At 39.8% G+C, this 26,611-nt stretch overlaps 1 protein-coding gene across 3 annotated transcripts in view; it reads left to right on the top strand.

Moving 5' to 3' along the window:
- amfra (autocrine motility factor receptor a) overlaps positions 1-26,611 on the top strand; it is a 71,761-nt gene that overhangs the window by 20,254 nt on the left and 24,896 nt on the right. For 2 of the 3 annotated variants that reach the window (XM_041191484.1, XM_041191485.1), the window contains exons 2-8: positions 12,134-12,226; positions 15,544-15,708; positions 16,836-16,988; positions 17,243-17,283; positions 18,703-18,835; positions 20,751-20,884; positions 24,185-24,295. In XM_041191484.1, the coding sequence (XP_041047418.1) occupies positions 12,134-12,226; positions 15,544-15,708; positions 16,836-16,988; positions 17,243-17,283; positions 18,703-18,835; positions 20,751-20,884; positions 24,185-24,295 (830 nt within the window). The remainder of the gene's footprint in view (positions 1-12,133; positions 12,227-15,543; positions 15,709-16,835; positions 16,989-17,242; positions 17,284-18,702; positions 18,836-20,750; positions 20,885-24,184; positions 24,296-26,611) is intronic. The other variant, XM_041191486.1, reaches the window with a different exon arrangement.

A 26,611-nucleotide genomic window follows, 5' to 3' on the forward strand; every position in this document is an offset into this window, starting at 1 on the left:
GTCTAACCAGCCCACAAGCCTACAATTGTGCAAAGCAGCCAAATTGAAAGGAACGTCATTTTGAATTAATCAGGTCAAATGTGCTTTGGTGCCTGTTTAAAGTCTATGGATTATTGTTGCCTTGGTGAAGATTTACCTGGGAGTGATTAATTTGGGGATTTGTTTAAAGTTATTATTGTAGTAATTTGTTGACATGTGTATGAGTTTAATTTGTTAAATTAATAAATGTTTAATTTAGTTTTATATAAGAAACCTCTGAGGCTTGGTGGTTTTGTTCCTGAATTCAGAGTTGCATCTCAAACATACCAATTGAAAATATAGGTTGTTTCACTTGTCACCCCAGCAGCCTCCGCATTCAAAGGATCATTCTCTGCCATTTCCTTGACACTCTGGTCCACTTCTCTATCACCCCTAACTCCATCATCTCCTTCCCATGGCACCTTCCCATGCAATTGCAGAAGGTGCAACACCTGCCCCTTCACCTCCCTTCTCTTCACCGTCCAATGGCCCAATCACTCCTTTCAGGTGAAGCAGCGCTTCACTTACACCTCCAATTTGGTCTACTGCATCCGCTGCTCCCGATGTGGTCTCCTGTACATTGGGGAGACCAAACACAGGCTGGGTGACCGCCTTGTGGAATTCCTCTGGTCTGTCTGCAAGCATGACCCAGAACCTCTGGTTGCTTGCCATTTCAACACACCATCCTGCTCTCATGCCCACATGTCTGCCCTTGGCTTACTGCAATGTTCCAGTGAAGCCCAACGCAAACTGGAGGAACAGCACCTCCTCTTCCGATTAGGCACTTTACAGCCTTCTAGACTTAGCGTTGACTTTAACAACTTCAGACCATGAATTCTCTCCTCCATCCTCACAAGCTTTTTTAATCCATTTTTTTGTTCTTTCATTTTTATTTTTTATCCACTTTATTTTTATTTATCTATCATGTTCTATCCATTTTCCCCCCACCCCATCCCCAAAAGGGTCACCTGTTAGTTGTTCCATGTTGTTCTTTTGCACAGTGCTACCCTTGTTCTGCTATTATTGCATTCTGCTTTCTTACCTTAATGCCACTAAAGCACCTTTTTTTTAGCACTAACCATTACCATTAACACTCCCTTAGTCCTTTAGCTCATGATATCTTTGTTAATCCCTCCTTTGTCCTCACCTATCGCTGGCCTTCTATCCGGCTCCACCTGCACCCCCCACCCCCAATCCGCCAAACAGTATAAATTTCATCACGTTTCCACTTATTCTCTTCAGCTGTGAAGAAGGGTCATACTGACTCGAAATGTTAATTCTGTTTCTCACTCCACAGATGCTGCTGGACTTGTTGAGCTTTTCCAGCATTTTCTTTTTTTGTTTCAGATTTCCAGCATCTGCAGCATTTTGCCTTTGTCATAGGTTATGACAGTTGTTTAAGTTTCTCTCTGGGATTTAAACAACTCAGCCTTTACCAATTGCTGTGTCATGACAGAAGATAGACACTCAGTATTTGTTTAGTTTCTCTGTCATTTCCTTATTCCCCATCATAAATTCCCCTGACTTTGCTTGTAATGGACTCACATTTATTTTTGCTGATCCTTTCCTTTTTATATACCTGTAGAAGCTTTTATAGTCCATTTTTATGTTTCTTGCCAGTTTACTCTCATTCTATTTTCCCTTCCTTAATCTTTTTCTTGGTCCTCCTTTGCAGAATTGTAAAATGCTCCCAATTCTCAGGCTTGCCTTTTTTGGCAACTTTATGCTCTCCCTTTTATCTAATGCAACCTTTGATTTCTTTCATTAGTCAAGGTTGGAACACTTTCCTTGTGAGTTTTTGTGCATTAAAGGAATGCATTTTTATGATAAACTATGTATTAGTTCCTTAAATGCAACAATCATACCTTTTAACATAGTTTCTCAATCTACCATAGCCAATTTGCCCCTCATACCTTCATAGTTTCCTTCGTTTAGATTTAAGACCCTAGCCTCTGAACAACAACACGTTCAAACTTAATGTAAAATGCTACCATATTGTGACCATTCTTTCCTAAAGTGTCCTTTGCAAGACTAATTAGCCCTTTTTAATTGTACAATACTGGATCTAAAAAGCCCATTCCCTAATAAGTTTCTCAACGTACTGCTCAAGAAAACCATCTTTCATACATTCCAAGAATTCGTCCTCCACAATATTAGTACTAATTTTTTACCCTGTCTATACGTAGATTGAAATCCCCCATGATTACTGTATTAACCTTGTTAAACTCACCTCTAATTTCCTAATTCCTACTGTTATTTACGTTACCACTGCTGTTTGGTGGCCTATAAACAACTCTCACCAATGTTTCCTGACCCGTTCTGTTTCTTAATTTTTACCCAAACTGATTCTATGTCTTGATCTTTAGAACTAAAGCCATCTCTCAATACCATGAGCTATAACCTTAGTTCTAATGCCGCCTTTAATTACAGAGCTACCCAACCAACTTTTCACAGCTTCCTGTACTTCCTGAATGTCGCATACCTTGTATATTCAGGTCCCAGCTGTGATTTCCTTGTAGCCACATAATGACTATTTGGTCATACATATGAATTTCTATTTGAGCTGACAATTCACCAAATGTTGTCATTAAAATTCATCTAAGTCATCAACCATGTATGGTTGAAAAATATTGGTCCATCTTTACTTGTTTTGCATTCCTTGAGTACATTAACCCTCCATATTCCTTTCTGTTGTAAATTAAAATGTTATAATAGAGCAAAATCTAACGTGTTCAGTTTACATCAACTTTTTTTGCATGCCGGGAATAAGACCATTCACTGATTTAAAGGGGGAGGTTACTGTGAATTGAGAGTACGGTGGCTTATTCCTGGACAAAAATTGGTAATGGAGCTGTTTGTAATGTCTTCAAATAGTTCTAGATCTAATGCCATTTTCTTGATCATGCATGGAATTTAATCCAACAATTTACTTCAAACTTAGATCCAATTTTCTATGAATTCTAAATGTTGCTTCTTATAGTGGGTGGGGTATGCTTTCATTTCTGACTTTGAAGATTAATGTTGCAGTAAACTAACTTAAACTTCTGCAGCCCGTATTAAGTTGTTGCTAAGTGAAATTTGTGCTGTACATCTTTGCAGAGAAAAAAAATCAACCAAATAGCTAGTTGGCAATGTTGTCTACTGCAGTAGTGCAAGAGCAAAATAGTGCGGATGCTGGAAACCTGACCTTTCATCAGACCTGAAACGTTAACTCTTTTTTGCTTGCATAGATGCTACCAGATCTGCTGAATATTTCCAGCATTTTCTGTTTTTGTTGTCATCAGTAAAAATTATAAACCAACTCCAAGATTGAATTTCAACCTTAACTCTGTACCAGTTATTTCAATGTAATATTTTATGGTACATGTTTGTACCAGAAACTACTGGTTTAATGATCTTCAGTTCAGTTCCAGAAATTAAGCCCTCCTAATGTAATTATTTTATTGCTTCATTTTCTTTGAACAACTTTAGGCTGCCTATTTTGAATTGCCACTTGTGCCCCTTAAATCTGTTAGGTGCCTTCAGAATGTTTTTGTAAAAAGTAAATAATGTTGTGAATAGATGCATGTTGTGATGGCTCTCAATTGAGGTTTGAGCAGTGTAGATTAGCCATACAGACCAGGAAGATCCCAGGTTTGATTTCCAACTTACACTGAATTAACTGATCTCAGGCATTTGGTAGCATGGAACCTATAATTGCCCTTGGATTAAGGAGGAGAAAACAAGGCAGGCCTTCCGTTCCTTGATTGTGATGCCCTCATTACACCGGATACTTAAATAAAAAGCTGCCAGTCAGAGGGTGCCCAGTGTCTAAGGAAATATGACTAAGCAATACTTGGCACCATTGAGAGAAGATCATAAAAATTGCATTTAAAAAAAAATAATCTTTCTGAATTAATGTGTTCATTAAATGTACACCAGGGAGTATTTTACATAAAATAAACTGAGGCAGCACTTAGTGCATAGTTCAGGTGTTGCATTCTTGTGTTATTTTTGGTGCAACGTGACAGCTTTATTTTACACAACATTCCAGTTCCTAATGTATGTTCTACATATACTGAGCTGTTTGTTTCTGCAAAGCATAGAGCAGGTGTGCTTGAGTGCACTTGTGCTTGGATGTGGTGAATCATATTGGCATATGAGCTGAAGATATTTTCCTTCTAGCAGCAGTAATTTTGTCCACTGCAGTTTGACTCTTGGCACAGTAGGCCTCAAAACTGAAACCACGGTTTGATCCTAGAAGATTAGCCTGTTAAGGTGCAGCTGTGCTTTACAATGCTGGAAACCCTGTTCCGAGTTAGTGTTCAGACCTATTCCAAAATTAAGCCTAACTTGGGTTATATGGTGCGCGGAAACATGCACCTGTCCCTGGAAGACATCTTGTGACCCAAGTTCATATTCATCTCATTTCTGACTTTGCACCTGAGCGGTTCACAGGTTTAATCTTTTTTCTCATTAGCATTCTGGTACTAGAACTATTCTTAGATTGGAATTTGTCCAAGTATTAGTATCTGCTGGGTCTTGTGCAGGTACTGTACACAGTACTTTAGTTCTTGGATTAAGTTTTATGTCCAGTTGCAAGAGAGCTGTTCAAACTCATGCAGATGGTACTGTAGTATGTTACCTAGAGCACTGGAATGTTTAATGCCTGCAACTCCCCATTTCTGTAAATGACCTGAGTTTCCCCTCAGACTACTTAGAGGAAAGCAGTTCAGAAAGTTAATTAACAATGAAACCTGAAACATTCTGAAACAGATTTCTCATGACTTAATGTTAGCTGTGTGAGAAAAATGCACTGGCAGCAATTACAGTTGAACAGTTTGCAAATAAGTACAGAAATAAGCAAAGCTAGAATTGTGCTTCAGAGTTAGCGATCTAAAGCTATTTTAAGTAATCCAAAACTCAGCCCATAGGATTTAATTGGTTACAAAGGTGCTCAGCATACACTCTCATCTACAAAGTTTACCAGTTGCTTCCTTGATTCTCCCCTGCCCCAGCTGCTTGATTTCTCTCCTGATCTGATTTCATGCCCTCAGCCCCATGCTTGCAAATGCCATCAACTTCTCTTTCCTCTGATATGCTTATCTCTTTCAAAACTGCTATTGTCATTCCCTTCTCAAAACCACCATTATCAAACTGGTCATCGAGAAAGTCAAAACCATTGTCTCCATAAAATCCATTCACATCCCTATTTTCAACTTTTCTTTTCCCATCAGAGTTCTGAAGTGTTTGCAATTGTCATTGGCTTGCAACTGTGTTCATTATTTTATCCCAGCTCCTTTTTTAAGATGCTCACTGGCTTTTACTCCATGCACAGAACCAAGGCTGCACACTAGTCAATGTCAGAAATAACATTTCATGTGACAAATAGTAAATCTCTGTCTCCTTATTCTGCCAACTTTGATACCATTAGCCATTTCATCATCTCATTAGTGACTCCCCATTGCATTCAATTTTGTCTGGTAGTACTGTGTCTGGGATCCAGTCAAATCTTTCACATTGTTGACATTGCCTCCAGTACTACCTTCAATCTTCTCCACGTGGCAATTTCTGATGTGCCTCCATCCTTGATTCTCAGTCCTTAAATCTGGTTTAATTCAGTTGATGTCCTCTAGGCTTTGCGTCAGTAATTTTAATTTTAGGGCCAAGTCTTGAGCACACAGTCTAGGCTAACACTTCTGATGGGGCATTTTTGATGTATACTCTACTGGAAACATTTAACATTATTCAAAGAAGAGCACAGAGCTTACCCACAATCACAATCAGCAGTTTTCCCTCAATCAACATCACAACATTATTTATCTCAGTTCTGGTTGTGGGACTTTGCAGAATAACTGCTGCCTACACACGAAATGAAAACACTTTAAGCTAAGTAGCTGTACCTAAAACCCTTCAAATGTTTCTGACAGATCTCTGATGCTTTGCGCATACAAGTTCATTTATTTTTGCATGCTACTCTTGGCGATACAGTTTGGCAAATTTGACCAATTTTTGTGTGGGATTAGCTTCCATATGTATGTTGGTGCACAATTATACATCTATATCTTATCAGTCCAAAGGCCACTGTTGTTCACTCCATCTGTCTGATTAACATCAGGAGATGGATGAGTTATGATTTTTCCAGTTCATTGTTGGAGAGACAAAAGCTAACCTATACAACTCTCTCAGCACTTGCTTGTCTTTGGCCTTGACTGCATCAATTTTATCAGCTGTCACCTCAGGCTGAGGAAGGAGGTATGGAATTTTAGTGAACTGTTTGACTTTGAACTTGGTTTCCCCCCCATGTCCACAGTGTTAACAAGAATGCTTTATTCTACTTTCAAAGCACTGCCTAATACCACTCATATATTTTGTCCCATCTTGCCAAAATATAAGCCCTTTCATTGTAACACTCTCCCAGCTAGCTTCAACCATCCTCTAGTTGCAATTGATTCAAGCGCCACAGTCCACATTTTTATCCAAAGTCCTATGTTTCATTCTTTGCATCCTTTCCAAGCCCCAGTTGCTCCTAATATCTCAGTAATCTGACTTCTAAATCTTTGCCCTTGCTTTTGAATTCCTCAGTGACCTCACTGGAATCTATCTTAATACTGACACTCATCTTTTGCTTCTCTAGACACGAGGCTACTCTTTGACTCCTCCCTGCTGGCCTCAAGTTCTACAACTGGTGGTCACTTGTTTAACAACTTGACTGTCGCTAGAACTCCCTGCCCAGATCCTTTCAACTTTCCAACTCACCTGCTTCCAGAACTGTTATGCAGTTTATGTTCTTAACCGTTCCCTTTTCCTTCATGCTCTTCCTTCAATGTTATTTCCTTAATGTAAAGAATTATCTTCCTACATGCATGAGAAGTAAATAGAAATGAAGCTCTGAAGAAGGGTCATACAGTCTCAAAACGTTAACTCTGTTTATCTTTCCACAGATACTGCTAAGTTTTTCCAGTATTTTCTGTTTTTGTTTCAGATTTCCAGCATCCGCAGTATTTTGCTTTTATTGTAGAAATGAAATTTGCTGATTTCTTGTCTGAAGTTGTTTTTGATTTCTGAATCCCTGATGGCCATTTTTTCAGTGTAGTCTGATGCTCCTATTTCAGTCTGTCTTTTGTTGTAGGCTCCCTAACTGAAAGATGGAGATATGGCATCCATACCCCAATTGAAGTGAAATTTGTTTTGAATCCGTATGTATTTTCTTCAGTGGTTTGTTTGTTTTGCGTATTCTTTTCTTCCTTGGAGAATAGTGTGGAGTGCTGGTGATTTTCCAGGCTGATTAGCAATTTGTTTTGAGCCACATGAGCGCTCCTTCCGTGGCCAACAAGTCCTGAAGTGGGACTTGAAACCAAGGGCCTTCCAGCTTAGAGACAGGCGCACTACCAACGTAGCCACTTGAGCTCCTTCTTCAGTGGTAACTGTGATGAAATCGCTAGTCTGCAAGCTGTTACCTGCACTTACTGGGGTTTCAAAGCCTGTGTTTTTTTTGACAGTCCCTAACTGAAACAGGTACCAAGTCCAGGTTTCTGGGAAGGGGCTGGTTAATTGGAGTTCCTGACTGTGACATCAGACTTTTGAGAAATCAACCTGTGGCTTAGGTCACTAGGGAAATGGAAGTTGATTTGGGAGGAGTGGGGGAGGTAAAAAAACCAGGCTGAGAGGCCTATTTCAGCCAGTGGTCTGAACAGATAAAGGGCTCTTCAAAGTTCAGTTTCCAGTAGGAGAACATTTCAGACGGATTGTGGAATGAAGCTGTGAGTGTAGGACAGGCGGAAAGTTGTGGCACAGCTTGGGAAGAAAGCCAAGAAGGCTGTTTCCGGAAGCAGAGCTATGAAGGTTCCAGAAAGGTGTGCTTTTGGTGGACGTTGTACCTTTGGAACCCTGAGGTGGTAAAGCTGCTGTTGGATGGGACTTTGGGCCTAACTCCTCTGTTAACTAAGGGACTGAAACTCTGTCTGGGAAGAACAGTGTTTTGTTAGACTTCATGGCTGAGATTAATGTAACATATGCTAAAGGGGCTACCTGCAAATTCTGTGAAATCTATCTTTTTTTGTATTGGCTATTTACAGTGTAATTTATAGTTTCTATGAATAGAATTTGCCTGTTAATTTATGTTCATTGTTACAGTAAAAGTTTTGAAAAGTAAAATGTTGACCATTGGTTTCTTCATTGGGCTTGTTTCGGAAGTTTGATTCTTTGTTGTTATTGGTCTCCATAGAGATCATAACATAACTGATTTGGAAGATGAATTAAGGCCAACATGTGAAGATATTCTATTGTTACACCACGTTTTAGAAATTTCCTTTTACGTGCTTTGTTCAATTTCCAGGAGATATGAGGTGTTCCCTTGCAATGAGTGAAAATCTTGGAAACCACACTGAGTTGCTGATATGCATTCCCTCATAGCGGGCAGGTTTGCTTTGGCACATCCATGCACATTGCATAAATATCCAATCTACTGGAATGCTTTAGGCACTATGGAATTGCAACAAAGAAAGATTTTGCACCTTCACAAGAAGAGGGGAGCAACTTTTGCCAAGGATGATGGAGTACAAAAGTTCATGAGAGCTTTCTTGAAGATTGCCTGCCTGATTTCTTTCCCGTCCATCTTTTGCCTTTTGCTTTCACCAGTGTCCTACAGTCGTGAATCGTAAGAGTGAGGATTAAATGTCCTCTGGACAACATAATGAGTTGGCTTTCTTGAAATTGTTTCTAATTCTTAATATAATATGGAGTTGTTAAATACTTTATATGCTGTTTTGATTTATTTTGTTTACCATGGAGGTGATAGCCACATTTGTGGCCATTGATTATAATAAAATCAGTTGAGTGATTAGCAAAAAATTGTGGTTTTATGTGCCAAATAAATGAATGCAACAGTTCAACATTGAACTTGTGCTTTGTTATCTGCTTATAATGTCAGTTCTTCTGTTTATTGCTTTGTAACTCACTGGAATTTGGGTGTAAAGTGGACTGCCTTAGAAAGACATAGAGCTTTGTACATAAAAACAAAAAAACTGCGGATGCTGGAAATCCAAAACAAAAACAGAATTACCTGGAAAAACTCAGCAGGTCTGGCGAAGGGTCATGAGGACTCGAAACGTCAACTCTTTTCTTCTCCGCCGATGCTGCCAGACCTGCTGAGTTTTTCCAGGTAATTCTGTTTTTGTTTTAGAGCTTTGTACAGGTGTTGCTACTGAAGTAGCCAGAACAACATCAACTTTATTCAGTTGTTGGCTTGTATTTTTTAATGTCTCAGCCGACTCCAAAGATAATAAATACTACCTCGGCCCTAATAATTGAATAAGTTTGAAAGTGTTCCACTCTCCTGGTACCAGTAGTTCCTTGTTTTGGTTTTACTGTTTCAGTTGTAGCATAACTATTAGTCAGCCCAGGTAGATCTGGTCCATGAAATCAAAATGTAAAATTCCCCATGTTGTGAATTTCTACTTTTATCTACCTTTGTCCTCCCATAGTAAGGGGATGAGGCCAAGAAGAAAATCAACTTTTGCTGCTCTTATATTTCCAAGTAGCTAGATCAAAAATTCATTTGTAGAAGTTTTAGGAAATAGGACAGTTTAGTTTTAGGGCTAATTGAAAGAGAGGAAGCTGCTCATTGTAAGTAGGGCAAACATTCTTAATGCAAGCCTAGCCTCGAAACCACATATCTATTTACCATGACCCTATTTTGTTAGTCACTTAAATTTAAATTTTAGATTCTTAACTGGTCTTAAAATGGTTTGAGAGTGAATCATATTCAAAAATGCCTTCAACCATACTGTAGCAGCACACTTTCTGATGGGCTGGTTTCCTTAAAATCCACAGACTTCAGGATGTCGTCTTTTTCAGACTTGTATTTGCGCTCATGTCCTGCTGATAAACTTCGATAGTTAGTTGGTATAGCTGTTCATGATGCAATGGTGAGATGAGACAATGGAATAATGAGCTGCCAGTTGCTTACAGGTTGGCAGACCACTCAACATTATTCAAGTCTGATTGCTAGTTCCGCCAATTGTATAAAGATTATCTGCAGCATGAAGAATTGATTCATGAAATAAAACCTGGATCCTTCATACTTGTGTTGCTCCAGTAATCTCTTCAAGGTGATGTTGTAGTGGTATTGTTGCTGGATTAGTAATCCAGAGACCCAGGGTAATGTTCTGGGGACCTGGGTTTGAATCCCGCCATGGCAGATGGTGGAATTTGAATTCAATAAAAATCTGGAGTTCAAAGACTAATGATGACCATGAAACCATTGTTGATTGTTGTAAAAACCCATCTAGTTCACTAATGTCCTTTAGGGAAGGAAATCTGCTGTCCTTACCTGGACTGACCAACATGTGACTCCAGACCCACAGCAATGTGGTTGACTCTTAAATGCCCTCTGAATAGGGCAATAAGGGATGGGCAATAAATGCTGGCCTAGCCAGCGACGCCCATACCCCAAAAATGAATTTTTAAAAGTTAGTGTACTGGGCCCTGAAAATGGAGTGGATGCTGGATAAGCCTGCAATTAGGAAATTTCAGGCCCAATAAACAGTACCCCAGGAAGGAAGTCCACTTTTGTGCAAAGCATTTTTACACTGATTTTCATGTATGTTTTTCCCAAATTGCCCAGAAATTGCAATACTCAAAAACCTTGAGTAACATTTTGTGCTTCTGAGTTTTAAGATACTGTTTTAGATAAAATCTGTAGTGAATAGAAATGTTAGACCTGACTTTGAGGAGGAAGTGATTTTTAACTTGTTTTCCCCCTACATTTTCTCCTTTTCTGCCACCTGCTTTCTTCATAGCTTTCCTTTTGACATATCACCCCTGCCTGGAAGGGTGTAATGAATTATAATTCCCACTGGTTCTGTCAATACTGCTATAACTACCTGTCTGTGCATGTACATGACTAGATTTTGAGGGCTGATCCTTACAACAGATTCCATGGTACTATTTCAAAGAAGAGCATTTATCTCTCAATCAACATCATAGAAAACAGATTATCTGGTCATTATCACATTACTCTTTGTGAAGTTTGCTGTGCGCAAATTGGTTGCTGCGTTTCCTACATTACAACAGTGACTACACCTCAAAAGTATTTCATTGACTGTAAAGTGCTTTGAGACACCTGGTGATCATAAAAAACGCTATGTAAACGCAAGTCTTTTTGTTGCAGCTGAGACAGCAAACTAGTTGGGTGGGTTACAGAATATTGCTTTAGAGCTCCCAATGCCTCCATGCATCACTGTCCCATTCTAACTCTTGTCACTGAAAAAGCAGGAATGGGCTGAAAGAGAATGTGATTTGAATAATATTTCAGTAGATTAATGCACAGGTTGCTGCCAGCTAAGGTGAACATGAAAAATCTATCTTTTTTACTATTGTGCACCCCTTCAGTTTATTGAAGCTCAAGCCACAGAACAGTTCAATACGTTCCTTGATGAGTTTCATAATCCTTCTGTGCAAGGTGCTGTCTGATCAGGAAAGAGCAGATCTTCTCCATGCATTACTCAATTCTGAGATTGAAGGTTATTCCAGCATTGCATTCCACTCGGCACACTAATCAATGCAGTTAGACAGCCCAGGAAACTGAGGGAGGCCATGAGAAAAAAGCAAACTTGGATCCTCCAGAAAGCAAACCTTCAATACCCCATTATTTTACAGGGCTTTTGCTTCAATTATCCAATTTGGAAGCCTGTTACAACTCTGAATCACTCTCATACAAAGTAGTACTCCTCAACATCAATGCAAATTTGGTGGCCATTGCTAGTTTGAGCTTGTGTGTCCTTGTCTCACTGTCACTTAAGTTCAGCATTGTTCTGAATTTTCTATCTGTGCCATTTACTGTCATAAATACTTGTGATTCTGAAAATCACAAGTGTCTCCATTCATTTATATAGTTCTTGGCAATTAAACTCTTGGCTCTTTTCGACATCACTCCAGCGTTTGAGGATTATATTATAGTGTCAGAGTTAAGTTCATTATCTTGCACTGCAAACAGTAACCAAGGATTGAATGCTAACTGCTATCTCTTTTCATGAATTTGTTGTAAAATGGTTCATCCTGAATCCCTGGAGCACTGCCAGTTAGAGTAAAGCCCTGTTCTTAATAACATTGTGATGTTTGTTTAATTTGCAAGGTGCTGGTGAATACAGCCTGTTGTTTTCTCATGTTGATTGGCAAGCTGATCCAGTATATGGTCTTTGGGACGCTGCGGGTCAGTGAAAGACAGGTAAGGGTTGCCTTTTAAGACTGCAAGAAGAAATGGATCTTTCTTTGCTTCCTTGTAATCCCATGTATTATAGCAGCACCATGGGAGTTTTTTTTATTCTTTCATTGGATGCGGGCATCGCTGGCAAGGCTAGCATTTGTTGCCCATCCTTAATTGCCCTTGAACCTAGTGCTTGCTAGGCCATTTGAGGGCAGTTAAGAGTCAATCATGTTGCTGTGGGCCCGGAGTCACATGTAGGCCAGACCAGGTAAGGACAGCAGACTCCCTTCCCTAAAGGACATTAGTGAACCATTTGGATCTTTACAACATGTTCACCATTAGTGAGGCTAGCTTTATATTCCAGATTTTATTAATTGAATTTCAATTCCACCAGCTGCCATGGTAGGATTTGAACCCTTGTCCCCGGAGCATTAGCCCGGACCTCTGGATAGCTAGCCCAGTGACATGACCACCAAGTCACCATCTCTCCCTAATTTTCATTAGATTGCATTAATTACGCTAAATTAATTACATTATGTTAAAGATGCTGCATCACAGAATCATAGAATCTTTTGAGTGCAGAAGGAGGCTATTTGGCCCATCGAATTTGCATTGGCTGTCTGAAAGCATTCCACCTAGTCCCACTCCCCTGCCTTATCCCTGTAACCTTGCACATCATTTCTTTTCAGGTAGCAATCCAATTCCCTTTTGAATACCTCGATCAAACTGCCTCTACCACCCTTTCAGGAAGTTCGTTCCAGACTCCAACCACCCTCTGGGTGAAAAGATTTTTCTGCACATCACCTATATTCCTTTTGCCAATTATTTTGAATCTGTGCCCTCGAGTTGTTGTAAGCAGGGGAATACCCATTTGCTAATTGAAATACTTAAAAAAAAAAGTTAGTTTAAAGCTGGTTTTTTCTCTCTCTCCTTTCCCACAACATAGTAATCAGCCCCCCTCCCCTTCTCTCCACCCTCTACCCTCCCCCCCCCACAAAACCCCCAAAAATACACACATGCAGTAATCAGCCCCTCTCCCCCTCTCCATATTCCCCAATGACAGAAAACTCAGCAAAACCACTGTCCACCCCACTGCCAGGCACATATTATATAATCAGCCCCTGTTGCCACCTCCGAAACAGAATAATCAGCCCCACTTTCCCCCCCGACCCCCAAATGTGCACACTGTAATCAGACCTTCTCCCTTCCCTGCCACACATGGTAATCAGACCCTATCTCCTCCACCACCTTGCCCACACAATAATCAGCCCCTCTTCCATTCATTTTTCCCCACCACAAAGAGACAGAGCTCCACTCCCCCACCCTCACTTTTGGCCTTGTTACCAGTGTCTGTGAAACAGAGTTGCTAGCCTGTGGTAAGGAGCCTTTACAATGGGCAGACAGATGCAGGAACAAGTAAAGTTTGAAGCTGCTTTACACCTTCCTGGCTCAACCATGTGACATCCCGGTCTTCCTGCATTCCTGACACGTTTGGAGGAGCCAGTGGCTTTGTGATGATAATCTCATTGTTTCTGCCACAAACTCCATTCCCTAGCTACTGATTCCATTCCCTTCGTTTGCAGTGTGGCTGAACCTGAATATTCACAACCTCAGTGTCCTATTTGACCCTGAACTGAGTTTCTGACTCCATATCCTGTCTCCATCCCTGCCTCGGCTCCTCTTTCGGGCTCCTGTCATTTTTTTTGTGGCCTGGTGTCATATTCTGTCTGATATTGCTCCTCTGAAGCACCTTGGGATATTTAACTATGTTAAAGGTGCTAAATAAATGCAAGTTGTTTAAGTATTAAATTTATATGCTTTTCTAATGCCAGTGCAGAGTAATATCAGTGGAAATCGCTAATGCAACATCAGCTTGCCTTTCTAAGTCTAAAAAATTCAACACAGTTAAGATTTCCACTAAATATCCTGCCAATATTTTAAAATTGTTATAGCTAATATTTATGAAATAAGTGGGTGTGACATCAGATTGTCTTTCTATCCATTAAAATTTGCTGTAGTGTTGGTCACATGCTGCTGATTACTACTAAGGCATAGTTTGAGAATTATACAAAACACATAAAAGCAATCTTACTTTATAATTTATAATCTGTATAGAATACTCTTTAAAAAGATGTCTTATGGATTGGTACAGACGAGTTTATGTATCCAACAGTATGCCCCACTGATGCCTGCATCAAATTTGCATATATTACAAGACCCTTGTATCAGTAATCTAGTTAAAACATTTCATGCCCCTGAGCTTTGCAAGTTAGATTGTAGAAATTACCACATGCAAAACAAGTAATATGGAGAATTTGGAAACCAACATTGTAATAGAGGGGGCAGTTATTTTGTCTCCAAGGATATGCTGTGCAAAGCATTATGTCCCCCAGGGGGTACCACACCATGAATTTCAGTCTGTTTTTCCACAAGCTTATTTTTCTTAGCTGGGCTGTGGGATATGACATATTCCTAGAGGTAAAAGTGTCTCATCTTGGCAACGGATTCCTGAATTGCACTGACAGACGTGTCTGACAGGTTGCTGGTCAGTCTCACTGTTGAGTAGTGTCAATTGACAAGGGAAACTGTGATTGAGGATAAATAACAGGTTGCCTGACTGAGTTCACTAGGCATTCTGAGCAAGTAAGAAGTGAAGATGGATTGATGGCAAACATGTTTCAGTTACGAAGAGCAAGCATTATTTGGGGTGATCATCATTAGCCTGGCTTGTTCAGCTATTCTTTGTCTTTCAATGTCTAAAGCATCTTCACTCGCCAGTAACTACTAATGTCAATCTTTTAAGTGGTGTCGTACTGTAGTTTTCGGTGGCAATGCACAGCATGACTTAATTTGCAGAGATCGACAATAGCCACTTCAGATCAGCAGCTGTTTTGAGCACAAGTCCCAATGCAAGCGTATGGCATTTGCTCCTAGTGAAGAAGGATAAACATGCTCTAATGGAACCTTTAGTATACCAAGGTTCAAGTTTCTGCCCATTATACTTGATGAATTAATTATACACACTGAATAAACTTGATTAAAAAAGGCTATATAAACAAAGGTTTAAGATGATATTCAGATTCCCAGATAAATTATACCCATTGTTCTTCATCTTATGGTTTGTATATTAGAACCTTTTGTATCCATCATGTAGTAGCGCAGACAGAACTCCAGCACTATGTTGCTGTATGTCAGCTTTTCTGGTGTGTTGAGCATTGTAATTTTTAATTAGATCTGGAACCAGTGGAATTTTTCATTTATGTGCTTCTTGTAATATGTGCAGCCATTTTGAGCCATTTACTTCCTTTATGATTAATGTGTGTGTTCTCTCTCTGCAGCACCTGAAGGATAAGTTTTGGAACTTCATCTTCTACAAGTTTATCTTCATATTTGGTGTGCTGAATGTTCAAACAGTTGAGGAAGTGGTGATGTGGTGTCTCTGGTTTGCTGTTCTTGTCTTCCTTCACCTCATGGTCCAGCTATGCAAAGATCGCTTTGAATATGTGAGTTGACCCTTAAAACCGCTGATACAACTTGAACAGTGCAGCTGCAGGAAGTGTTCTACTGGTCAACATAAAGGTTGCTCAACTTAAAGTACAAGCCCACAGCAATTTAAATTGGAATGATTAACACACACCCTCTGTCATAAGCAATAACCTAAGCAAATTGTTAGCTACTCTGAATTAACAGTCACCACACACAGACTATGTAAGGTGTCAATCTGACAGCATCTATTGCCATCTCGAGCATGATGGTAGTGGACACACTGAATAAAATGTGCTTTGATAGTAATTCCTTTGAGGGCAGGAGGATGAAGGGAAATGTTACAATGCATATCTAAAGCTTCTGCTTTGGAGCTGTTGCTCAGCCCACATATCTGCTCACAATATTGCATTTTATTTATTTCAGGCTTATTTCATGTGGATTGGGAAACTCAGATACAAAATCCCATCATGTTTATGCCTAAATCGTGCATTCCCTGAGTAAATATTCTCAACTAGTTTTCAGGTGGTAAAAACCCAAAACTTAAATATTGAATAAATTCTACAAGTGATAGACTATGAAATGCTTGCTGTGCCTGTTTGTGTAAATCATGGAGATTTGAAAATTGAGCTTCTTTTCATTGTTGAGCTGTAATTTATATTGGAATGTTTCAAAGTGCTGAAGTCTCTCATGAGCACTGAAATGTTAATGTTTTAAAACCTTGAGATAACAATAAGACATTATTTGTCTAATGCTTTGACCACAAGCAACATCTATGGTATTTGCTTTGAGGGCCAAGCTGTTTTTCCTCTGGGGAACTGTCAAAAACAGTTTAGAACAGAGCAGGCTAGAGTTGAGTTTGACTACCAAATGTAGTGTTGATTTTGGAGTTTGTGTGGTGGGCAGGTGCTGTACCAGTCTCCAAATAGCCCCAACGGGGCATTCATATTTGTGTTGCATTCCAGTTGATCATGTTTTATCTGTGCCTTTGTGACAAGAATTCTAAAATTTATTGAAGCCTCTTGGAGTAACTTGCCCTATCGGCACTACACCTCTTCTAGTACACTACTTTGTATTAGGAGAAAAAACTTTGATTGTTTTCTCATTTAGTTTTCTTACCACATTGCAACACTTTCTCCTGATCCAGTTGTCTTTCTCTCCGACTACTCCAATGAGTAGCCACATCCGCGTCTTGGCCCTGCTGGTTTCCATGTTGCTGTCCTGTTGCGCTCTGGCTGTGGTTTGTGCACTGGTTGGATATTCACATGGAATGCATACGCTGTCTTTCATGGCAGCTGAGGTAAGATGATAATTACTTTGTTCTTTGTGCAGTGATCACTTAGTGTGGAAGTAAAGACTGATTCCACAGTAATGACAGCTGAAGCCATGAGAATTTTTTCCCAATCCTTTGTTTTATTTGATATAATTTTTTACATCAAAAACAGCAACATTAATACATAAGCAATAAATGTATTCTGGTATCCTTTTCTGTTTTGTCAATTTATCTGTCCAGTGCTGCATTGTCAGATCGCTAACCTCTTCTGTCTGTTCCAGTGCCTTGTTGTGACCGTCCGGACAGCGCATGTTATTCTTAGGTAAGTAGAAGGTTATTTGGTGGATGTGTCCAGTTTATAAAAAAACTACAATGTAGATTGCTTGCCATGTGGCTGAAGTGTAAAGCAATCATTGGATGCTTGAGATCTAGGGTGTTAGAATGCTGTTCTTCCTTGAGGTGATTTTCTTTTTTTCTTGTGCTAATTCAATCAAATTAGAACTGTTCCATTTCCTTTGATCTCTGTTGGTAAAGGCAGTGTGAGACTGAGGCAGAGGACGATAAAATTCCCCAAGTTACATCTTTGCTCTGTGCTGAGTTAGCTTGTCTCAGCTGGGATGATGGAAGGGATACTGCAGTTGGCCTCAGTGCCCCAAACCTCAGGAGACTGATACTGAAGCTTACCACTCTTGATTGTTAGTTACTCTTTTTTTTTGAAGAAATTTTGCATGTGTAGGTGCTTGGTGATGATCGGATTAGGCTCAATTTCCATAGTTGAACTGTCTGCCAGGACCCACTGTTTAGGTTCATTCTTGAAGGATGATCACCTGAGGTATCAGAGGGCTGTCATTGCCAGTTTAGATGATTGGGGAAAAGAAAACATTGTGGGAGATTTTTTTAATATGTAAGTACTGTCCTCTGTCCAGATGCAAATAAGTGCTCATCGTTGATGTACAAACTGCTCCAATTGTATCCAAATAGTAAAATCTGAGACTTCAAAATAGTTTAACAAAGTGGAGTTATTGCCTATTAGGGGTGTACTCTGTGGTGATTAAAGTTGAGACATCTTGTCAGACCAATGTGTTTCTGCTGTGCTGTATGTATTACTATGGACTGGCTCATGCTTGATCAGGAGTGCTTGATGCTATCACTGAGCATGGAATGAAAAAATTCAGTTCCTCAGCACTAAGCGGAGAAGGCTTTAGGGGAAGTACCTTACACACATGAATCTGGTGAGTTTGTTATTTAAGGAAACTACTTGGAATATGCTTACAGGAATGATAGCATAGTGACTATGCTCCTGGACTGGTAATTCAGAGATCTAAACTAATAAATGATCTGCTGACATGAGTTCACATCCCACCATGGGAGCTGGGGAATTTAAGTTAATTTATCTGAAATAGAAAGGCAGTATGAGCCCATGAAATGACTGGCATCTTGTAAAAATGCATCTGGGTCACCAGTGTCTTTCAGGTATCGGGCCTACATGTCTCTTCAGACCCACACAATGTTGTTGACTCTTAAGTGCCTTCTGAAGTAGCCTGACCAGCCACTCAATTGCCACCCCCACCTTGAGGACAATTAGGGCTAAGCAATAAGTAAATGCTGGCTTCACCAGTGATGCCCACATCCGATGAATGAATTATAAAAAGTTACTGAAATGGAAATGTGTGTTGAATGTTTGTTTCTTATTGACTAGACTCTTTTGTGCTGTGGTGAACTCTGTTATATTTTGTTATAGGTACTCCATCCATCTCTGGGATCTGAATCATGAGGGAACCTGGGAGAGTAAAGGCACCTGTGTTTATTACACTGATTTTGTCATGGAGTTGAACTTGCTGTCAGTGGACCTGATGCATCACATTCACATGTTGGTGGGTAGTACTTAGCTCTGCTTGGACCCCAGAGATTGGTGTGCAGACCCTGTTTTTGCATTGAGTACACTCGCACATGCAGCTGACCATGGTTATGGTTAAGCAGTGGGATGCCTGTTTTCTTGAAATTCTGCTACAGCAGAGTTGCCTCACTATTACAGCATAATCTCTCGAAAAATTGGATTTTTGAATGTATAAGCCAGCAGCAGCTATCCACTGCAGTTTTTAAAAAAAAATAAAGTTCCTGCAATTTGAATTGTGCGGTGACAGGTGGGCTGCATTTACACAGTGCTTTATGCAAGCCAAGCTCAGGAGCTTGGGTTGATTCTGTGTCCTTTTATCATCCACATGTTAGGCTGACTGATTTTCACCTTGCTATTCAGGATCTTAGAGGCAAACAGTAGCACCCCTCTACCACGCTGCTGAAATGTGCTTTGTCAGCAAAAGTCAGTGATTGGACCAGAGTTGATCAGTATAACTTGTTTATATTCGGTAATTACCAATGAAGTATGATAAGAAGTAGGACTCTGTGCACTGGATTGATTTAGCGCAATTGAAGAAATTGAAGAAAGAGTTGGAAGGGTGGCCTATATCAAACTGTCTCCCATTGTGAGTACCTTATCTTAGCCAAGAATACAAGTTACTTTGAAAGTTATTGCTCATGATAAACATTCAGGAAAGTACATAATCTGAAGGTGTAAGCTATATTTGCCTGTGGGTCCATGCTGTTTACAAATGCTTTAAAAAAGGACCTATATTCACATGTGTGGTCTCCTGGCAGTGGTTGAATGATGCTAGATGTATCAAACTACCCACAGCCTTTTCAGTGTTCTTTGGTGGGGGGAAGCATTGCTTTTGCATGAAATACTGTGTTTTGGACTCTACCAACTGAGTTGAAGTATCAAGCAGAAAATATTCAAGAGGGAGAGGTGGGTCTTCCTAGTGAGTGTACAGATAATCTCTCTTAAATAACATTCTAAAGTTATGTGGTCATTGGAAAAACAGATGTCCATTTAATGACATTATCCAGCACTGGAGCTGCTGAGGTTGACTAATTTGAAAGATTCCATCTGATTATCATTGATTTCTGATTCCAAATGTTAGGATTTTAAAAGGAACTGATAGGGTAGATAGAATTTTTTTTCTGCTAGTGGGGAAGTCTAGAACAAGGGGGCACACCTTAAAATCAGAGCTGGGCCATTGAGGGGGGCAGTTAGGAAACGTTTCTTCATGCAAAAGGCAATCCAAAATGTGAAAGTCTCCATTAAAAAAAAAGAGTAGATTGTATCACAATTAGTAATATTCAATTTGAAATCAAGATATTTTTGCCAGCCAAGTGTATTGAAGGTTATGGAGCCTATGTAGCTTGATAGAATTAGAATACAGATCAGCCATTATCTAATTGAGTGTCAGAACAGGCACCTGTTGTCCAGTCTCATTCAATTCCATTTGAGTCCAGTTTTATTTGTTCAAATTTGTGTTTGGTTATTTCTAAAATTATTAGAATAATTTGTTGATTGCATCACTTTCGAATTACAGTGGTTAAAAGCTGCATTGGCCCAAGCTTTTATTTAGGATAAGGCATCTTTTAGTCACAGATAACACAGTAAACTCACAGGGAGAGATTTTACAACACTTAGAAAAACATTGCACACGTTCTTCAGTGTTTTCCAAAGCGCTAGGTAAGATATTTTCTGACTCTTTGTCAGAATAGATTACTTGGTGTCTGTGCTGGAAGCATTAACATATTTTAAATTTATTTCAAATGCTGATTTGACCCACAGCATTTCAAGTATTTTTCTTTTATCTCTGGATGCAGGCATTTATTTGCTCTGCCTTGAGTTTTTTTTTCTGTGCAGCCTTGCACTGCTGGGGACAGTATTATTTGTAATGTCACCTTTATATTCCCCTCCAGTTGTTCGGAAATATATGGTTATCGATGGCGAGCCTGGTGATATTCATGCAGCTTCGCTACCTATTCCATGAAGTGCAGCGCAGGCTGAAGCGCCACAAGAACTACTTGCGTGTGGTGGGCAACATGGAGGCAAGGTGAATACTAAATATGTTAAGTAGGTCTTGTTGAGTCGGTTAGCTAAAATTAACAGGAGGGGAAATCTTTCAAGATTGTCTTTTGGATGGTATTGATTTCACCTGCAAAAGGAAATAGAGGACTAAGATTTATATCAGCATATACTAATGTTTCACCCCTCAAATATTGGATAAATCAGCTTAATTCCTTGAGATTTGTATGGTGCCAGATATGATTACCATGAGTTTCACAGCCTGAACCTTACCATTAGTAACCCTAAGGCAATGGTTATAGTTTAGCCTTGATTTCCACCTTGGGCTGAGTAAGAAGATGCAGAAACTCAAGTGTGCTGCTTGACATGATGCTGGTCATCTTCCCAATCCCCATTTTTTGTTGCAATACAAGATTGCTTTCTCTCACCCCTGCAATATTGGCTCCTACCCCCCAATTCCTACCAAAACCCTAATCAGTGACTTAGTCTCCTTGAAGGTCGACTTCTTTAATGGGCCCCAGTGGCTCTCCTTCCATTGCTATCAAATTGGAGCACGTCAAATTTGTTGCATCCCATGTCCTCTGCTTCGCCAAGTTCCCCCTTCCATAATCTCTATATTATACAAGCTCCAATTGTTATCAGTGTCTCAGTAGGTTAACTTCTAAATTCTCACTTTCAAATAGTTCTATTCTTGCCCTCTGATACAGTTGCCTTGTCTCTTTTCCCTTTTCCCTGCCTTCCCAGATTTAATAAACCTCTCCTTGCCCATCTTCTCAACCATTTTCAGTTTTCCCTCTACTGCATGTGCACAGTTTTTGTATGGTGCCTTGAAATATCTTGCTGCTTGTGAGAGAACTGCAGAAATGCTGGTTGTTCCACTGCAGGCATGAGAGGAAGCAGAAAGTTGATGAGGGTAAGGAGGGCAGTGGGAGAGCAATGGTAAGGAAATATTTGTAAGCAGGGGTGGTCTATTTCATTCTCCCATGGGATGTTGGTGTTGCTGGCAAGGTCTGCTTTTGTTGCCCATCCCTAATTGCCCTTGAGAAGATGGTGATGAGCTATCTTGAACAGCTACAGTCCATCTGGTATAGGTACACCCACAGTGTTGTTAGGAAGGGAGTTCCAGGATTTTGATCCAGCAGCAGAGAAGGAACAGTGACATAATTCCAAATCAGGGTGGCATGTGGCTTGGAGAGGAACTTGCAGGTGTTGGTATTCCGATGTATCTGCCGCCCTTGTCTTTCTAGAATGTTGCTGCAGGAATTCCTCATGTTAGCCTCCAGGCCTAACTATCTTCAACTGCTTCATCATTATGTTCCCTCCAACATAAGGTGAGAAGTGGCAATGTTCACTGACAATTGCACAATGTTCCATATCGTTTGCAACTTTTCAGATAACAAAGCTGTCTGTGACCATATGCAGAAAGACCTGGACAATGTTCAGGCTTAGGTTATTAAGTGGCAAGTAACAATGATGCCCCACAAGTGCCAGGCAATGACCATCTCCACTAATAGAGAAGCTAGCCATCGCTTCATGACCTTCAATGGCACTATCATTGCTGAATCCCCCACTATCAATAAAATACAATGGCCACAAGAGCAGGTCAGAGGCTGGGAATTCTGCGGTGAGTAACTCACCTTTGGTCTCCCCAAAGTCTGTCCACCATCTGCAAGGCACAAGTCAGGAGTGCGATACAATGCTCTCCACTTGGTTGGATGAATGTAGCTCTAACAACACTCAAGGCTCGACACCACCGAGGACAAAATGGCCGGTTTGTTTGGCACCCCATCCACCACCTTAAACATTCACTCCCTTTGCCACTGACGCACATATGCAAGATGCACTGCAGCAACTCACTAAGCCTACTTCAATGGCTCCTTCCAAAACCATAACCTTTATTACCTCGGGGTGCAGTCTGACACATCTGGTTTTTAAGTTTGGGCAGTAGGATTTGCAGTACTGTTTAATAAGGGACAAGTGTGTGCTTCAATTTAGGCAGTACAAATGGGCTGCTGGGGGTTGGGTGATCATTCCTGGAACTTAAAGGTTTACAGACAGAAATAATGGAATAAGCAGCAAATGCTGGAAGTACTCATTGGGTTAGGCAGCAATTTTGGGGAGAAACAGAATGAACAGAAGAATGATGAGAGGTCATTGACCTAAGACATTAACTCAGTTTCACTCTTCAGGTGCTGCCTGACCTATGTATTTCCAGCATTTTCTATTTTCATTTCAGATTTCCAGCATCTGCAGAATTTTACTTCTGTACAGAAATAATGGAATCAGGGTTTGGCACGTCACTGAGAAGGAAAATAATGACAAAAACAGAATTATCTGGAAAAACTCAGCAGGTCTGGCAGCATCGGCGGAGAAGAAAAGAGTTGACGTTTCGAGTCCTAATGACCCTTCGACCTTAGTCGGAGGGTCATGAGGACTCGAAACGTCAACTTTTTTCTTCTCCGCCGATGCTGCCAGACCTGCTGAGTTTTTCCAGGTAATTCTGTTTTTGTTTTGGATTTCCAGCATCCGCAGTATTTTTGTTTTTATTTAGGAAAATAATGACCGTATTTACAATCCTGTCAGCAGGTTCATTTCTGTGTGGTACAGAAGGTTGGGGAAGGGGGCAAGGGTCTGTCTGTGTGGCAGGGTAGATTTGACACCATTTACACAGTGCATTATCTATCATAAAATATTTTACATTAGTTACAGCTCTGTGTGTGTTTTTCTGATCTTTATTCACACAGCAAGTTCAGTTTTTAAGTACATTGTCTGTGACCTATTCCACCACCTGCAGCACAATTTCTGTTTCTTATTGCAATAGATGGGAATGCATAATAAACCCAATTGATTTAATATGAAATAATTATTTAATATAAACTCAAATAATCCACCAAATTTTAAATGTTTTCAGATAGTTTTTGTGCTTCTTAACATCCGCATTTGAAACATGTATATTATTTTGGATTTTGCATCATCTTCATGATCTTCGATCATGTTTGAGTTTGGAGTCAGACTCCCAGCTTTCATTTGCAAGTTTCAAAAGAAGGTTGTAAGTAAGCATCATATATAGCAATCCAGTATACTATTTTCAGTTAGTCTGAGTAAATTTGGACCTGGTAGCAGAGCAGTTGGTAAACTTTTAGAACAAAAATTATTTTTAATAATTCAGGGTGGTAGGGCTATGGAGAGGATGTGGATCAGGAGCTGTCAAGATTACTGTGGTTTTCTTTAAATTTTAAAAATTGTCCAAAATGATGTGGGACATTGTTTGTACAGACCCACCAGAATTTATAGTACTGATTCCATGAACTAACTCTTTATTTGACAGGTTTGCATCTGCCACTCCTGAAGAATTGGCTTCCAATAATGATGACTGTGCCATCTGCTGGGACTCAATGCAGTCTGCGCGCAAACTACCGTGTGGCCACCTTTTTCACAAGTATGTTATCCACCATTTATAATTGGCAATAGATTGGGTTGGACAGATTTTTATATCACAACTGTGGAGAAAATTTTGCAAGATGCAATCACTTTATTTTTCCTTGTTCAATAATTTATTTCTCATCTGCCTCAATTCAGACAGCTTCCCCTTTATTCAGGCCCCATACATCATGAAATTGGGTATAGCTGCTGCTAAGATTCTGCTCACTTGCTTGGGTGTACTTATGAGTGCAGTTAGCTTTTTGTTTCCCTCCTCATCCTCTTCCTACATGGAGGGACCTCACCACCACGCCAGTATCCTTAGACTGCATGATGAAGACTGAAAACTGAGATGCCAACTGCGTAGGGGTGTCCTGTCTATCTGCACGTTAATTCCAATCGCTGCAGGTTAATGTTGCCAGCTCCCCTGGTGACTCTGGTTACATGGACCTCTTGTGTAGTACTGAGCAAGGGTAGCAGTGGATTTGCTAAAGCTGGGCTCAGTGCTATTAGGGGAGGGAAGGAGTTGGAAATGGTTCCTACTCAGTCGTTGCACAGTGAGTTCCAATTGTACGTGTATGTCTTATGGACTGTATTGGGTTTGATTGTAGTGTTCCCATGGTAAAATAGCTTGGATTTTAAAGACCAAATTTGCAAATGATGATTTGAGTGATTGTCATTAGTTTGGTGCCTTTGGGACCTGAATCCAACTGGTGTCAGCATTTGGAGATAATAGGAAGAAATCAAGGGTGGAGAGAATTATTTTGATTTGTAGATTTTGCAGTGATTTCTAGGTAATTTACAAAGCTGTAAAGAGATTTAGGTTTTTTTCCCCTCCCTAATATTGGATTTCACAGTTGTGTAATTCATTCCCATAAATGTTATAATAAAAAGATAAAATCAAAATACTGAGGATGCTGGAAATCTGAAACAAAAGTAAAAATAGCTGGAAAAACTCAGGTCTGACAGCATCTGTGGAGACCATGTCAGGTTTACGTTCCGGAGTCTTAAGATTACCAAAAAAGGGAGTTGAGCTCATTAGTGATTTTATAGCAATTTCTTATGTAGTTTATCAAGAAGCAACAGTTTAAATATGATACATAAGTTAAATAGGAAAAGCAAATAATTTGTGACAGGTGAGGATGGTTTACCAGTCCTGGAGGGCAAATGATAGATGAAGCTGATGTCTGCAGCTGGGGGCTACAGTGTCTTGTCTGTTCTGTATGTAGCCATTTTCTCTTAAGTTCATTCTTCTAGAGCTAACCGAGGTACTCGGAAGCTCTCTGTCTGCCTTAGCCTTCCTCTGAATTAGTCAGGCCAGCATGGATCACTTCGAACAGCTCTTTTCTGTCTGGTGTTTTTTGCCCCTACTCGAGAATCTGTTTTTAACCTTTTTCTCAGATAGGTGTTTTACATATGGCCATGAGATCCAAACTTATCAGGAATGTCTGTACTAGAGACATGTCCTTGGCAGAGATAGCAGGCCAATCCTGTTTTTTTCACACTGCAAGCTGCTATGGAAGCTTTCTTTATAAGATTTCTATAATGTTCAATAAATTTCGTATGATTTTAGAAAGTTTTTATACAACAATTTATTACAACCATCATTTTTGTGTTACTTCCTACTCTGTTAATAATGCTGTGCAAACTTATCACAAATAAAATTACAAAGTCACAGAGGAAAAAGGACAAGGTTGATGTTTGATTTCTATTATCCGGGGCGTATAAAATGAGGTGACACAATTTTATGCAGTGGGATAATATTCCAGAGGTAATGTTGTAATGATGGGTGATGACAGCCAACTCCACACAGACAGGGTATCTTAATCAAAGTATGATGACTTGAATCAGAATTAGTAGCTGTAGTATAAGGCGACTGCTTAGGGTAATACCTTAAATCTTGCTGCAGAATCTTGTTTGGACTTGTGTCTTGCAAATAAAACAGTAGAATTGTCTTTAATATAAAAACAATAAAATGATGGTTAGGGAGCAGATTTAAACTGTAATGGTCGGGATTGGCAGAGTAATTAAAGATGATGTTAAAATAGAATCACTTAACTGTATTCAAGGAGGACATTGTTGACCTGTAATCCAATTATTGTATTATGTCTAAAATCAATGTAATGGAGGTACTTGTTGGGATAATGAGGAAGAGACTTAATTAACAAACGTAGATTTCTACTGATGTTGGGCTTTTGCGTCAAAATGATTGCCACTTTTATCCAGATAACAATGATTCTATTTCAAAGTAATCAATTGCATTTCAAGCACTGAGACAGCTGATAAATTGCTGTATAAATGCAAGTTACTACCCTTTCCTGAGAGAATACAGAAG

The sequence above is a fragment of the Carcharodon carcharias genome, chromosome 7 (genome assembly GCF_017639515.1).
Source record: "Carcharodon carcharias isolate sCarCar2 chromosome 7, sCarCar2.pri, whole genome shotgun sequence".
Classification (NCBI taxonomy): domain Eukaryota; kingdom Metazoa; phylum Chordata; class Chondrichthyes; order Lamniformes; family Lamnidae; genus Carcharodon; species Carcharodon carcharias.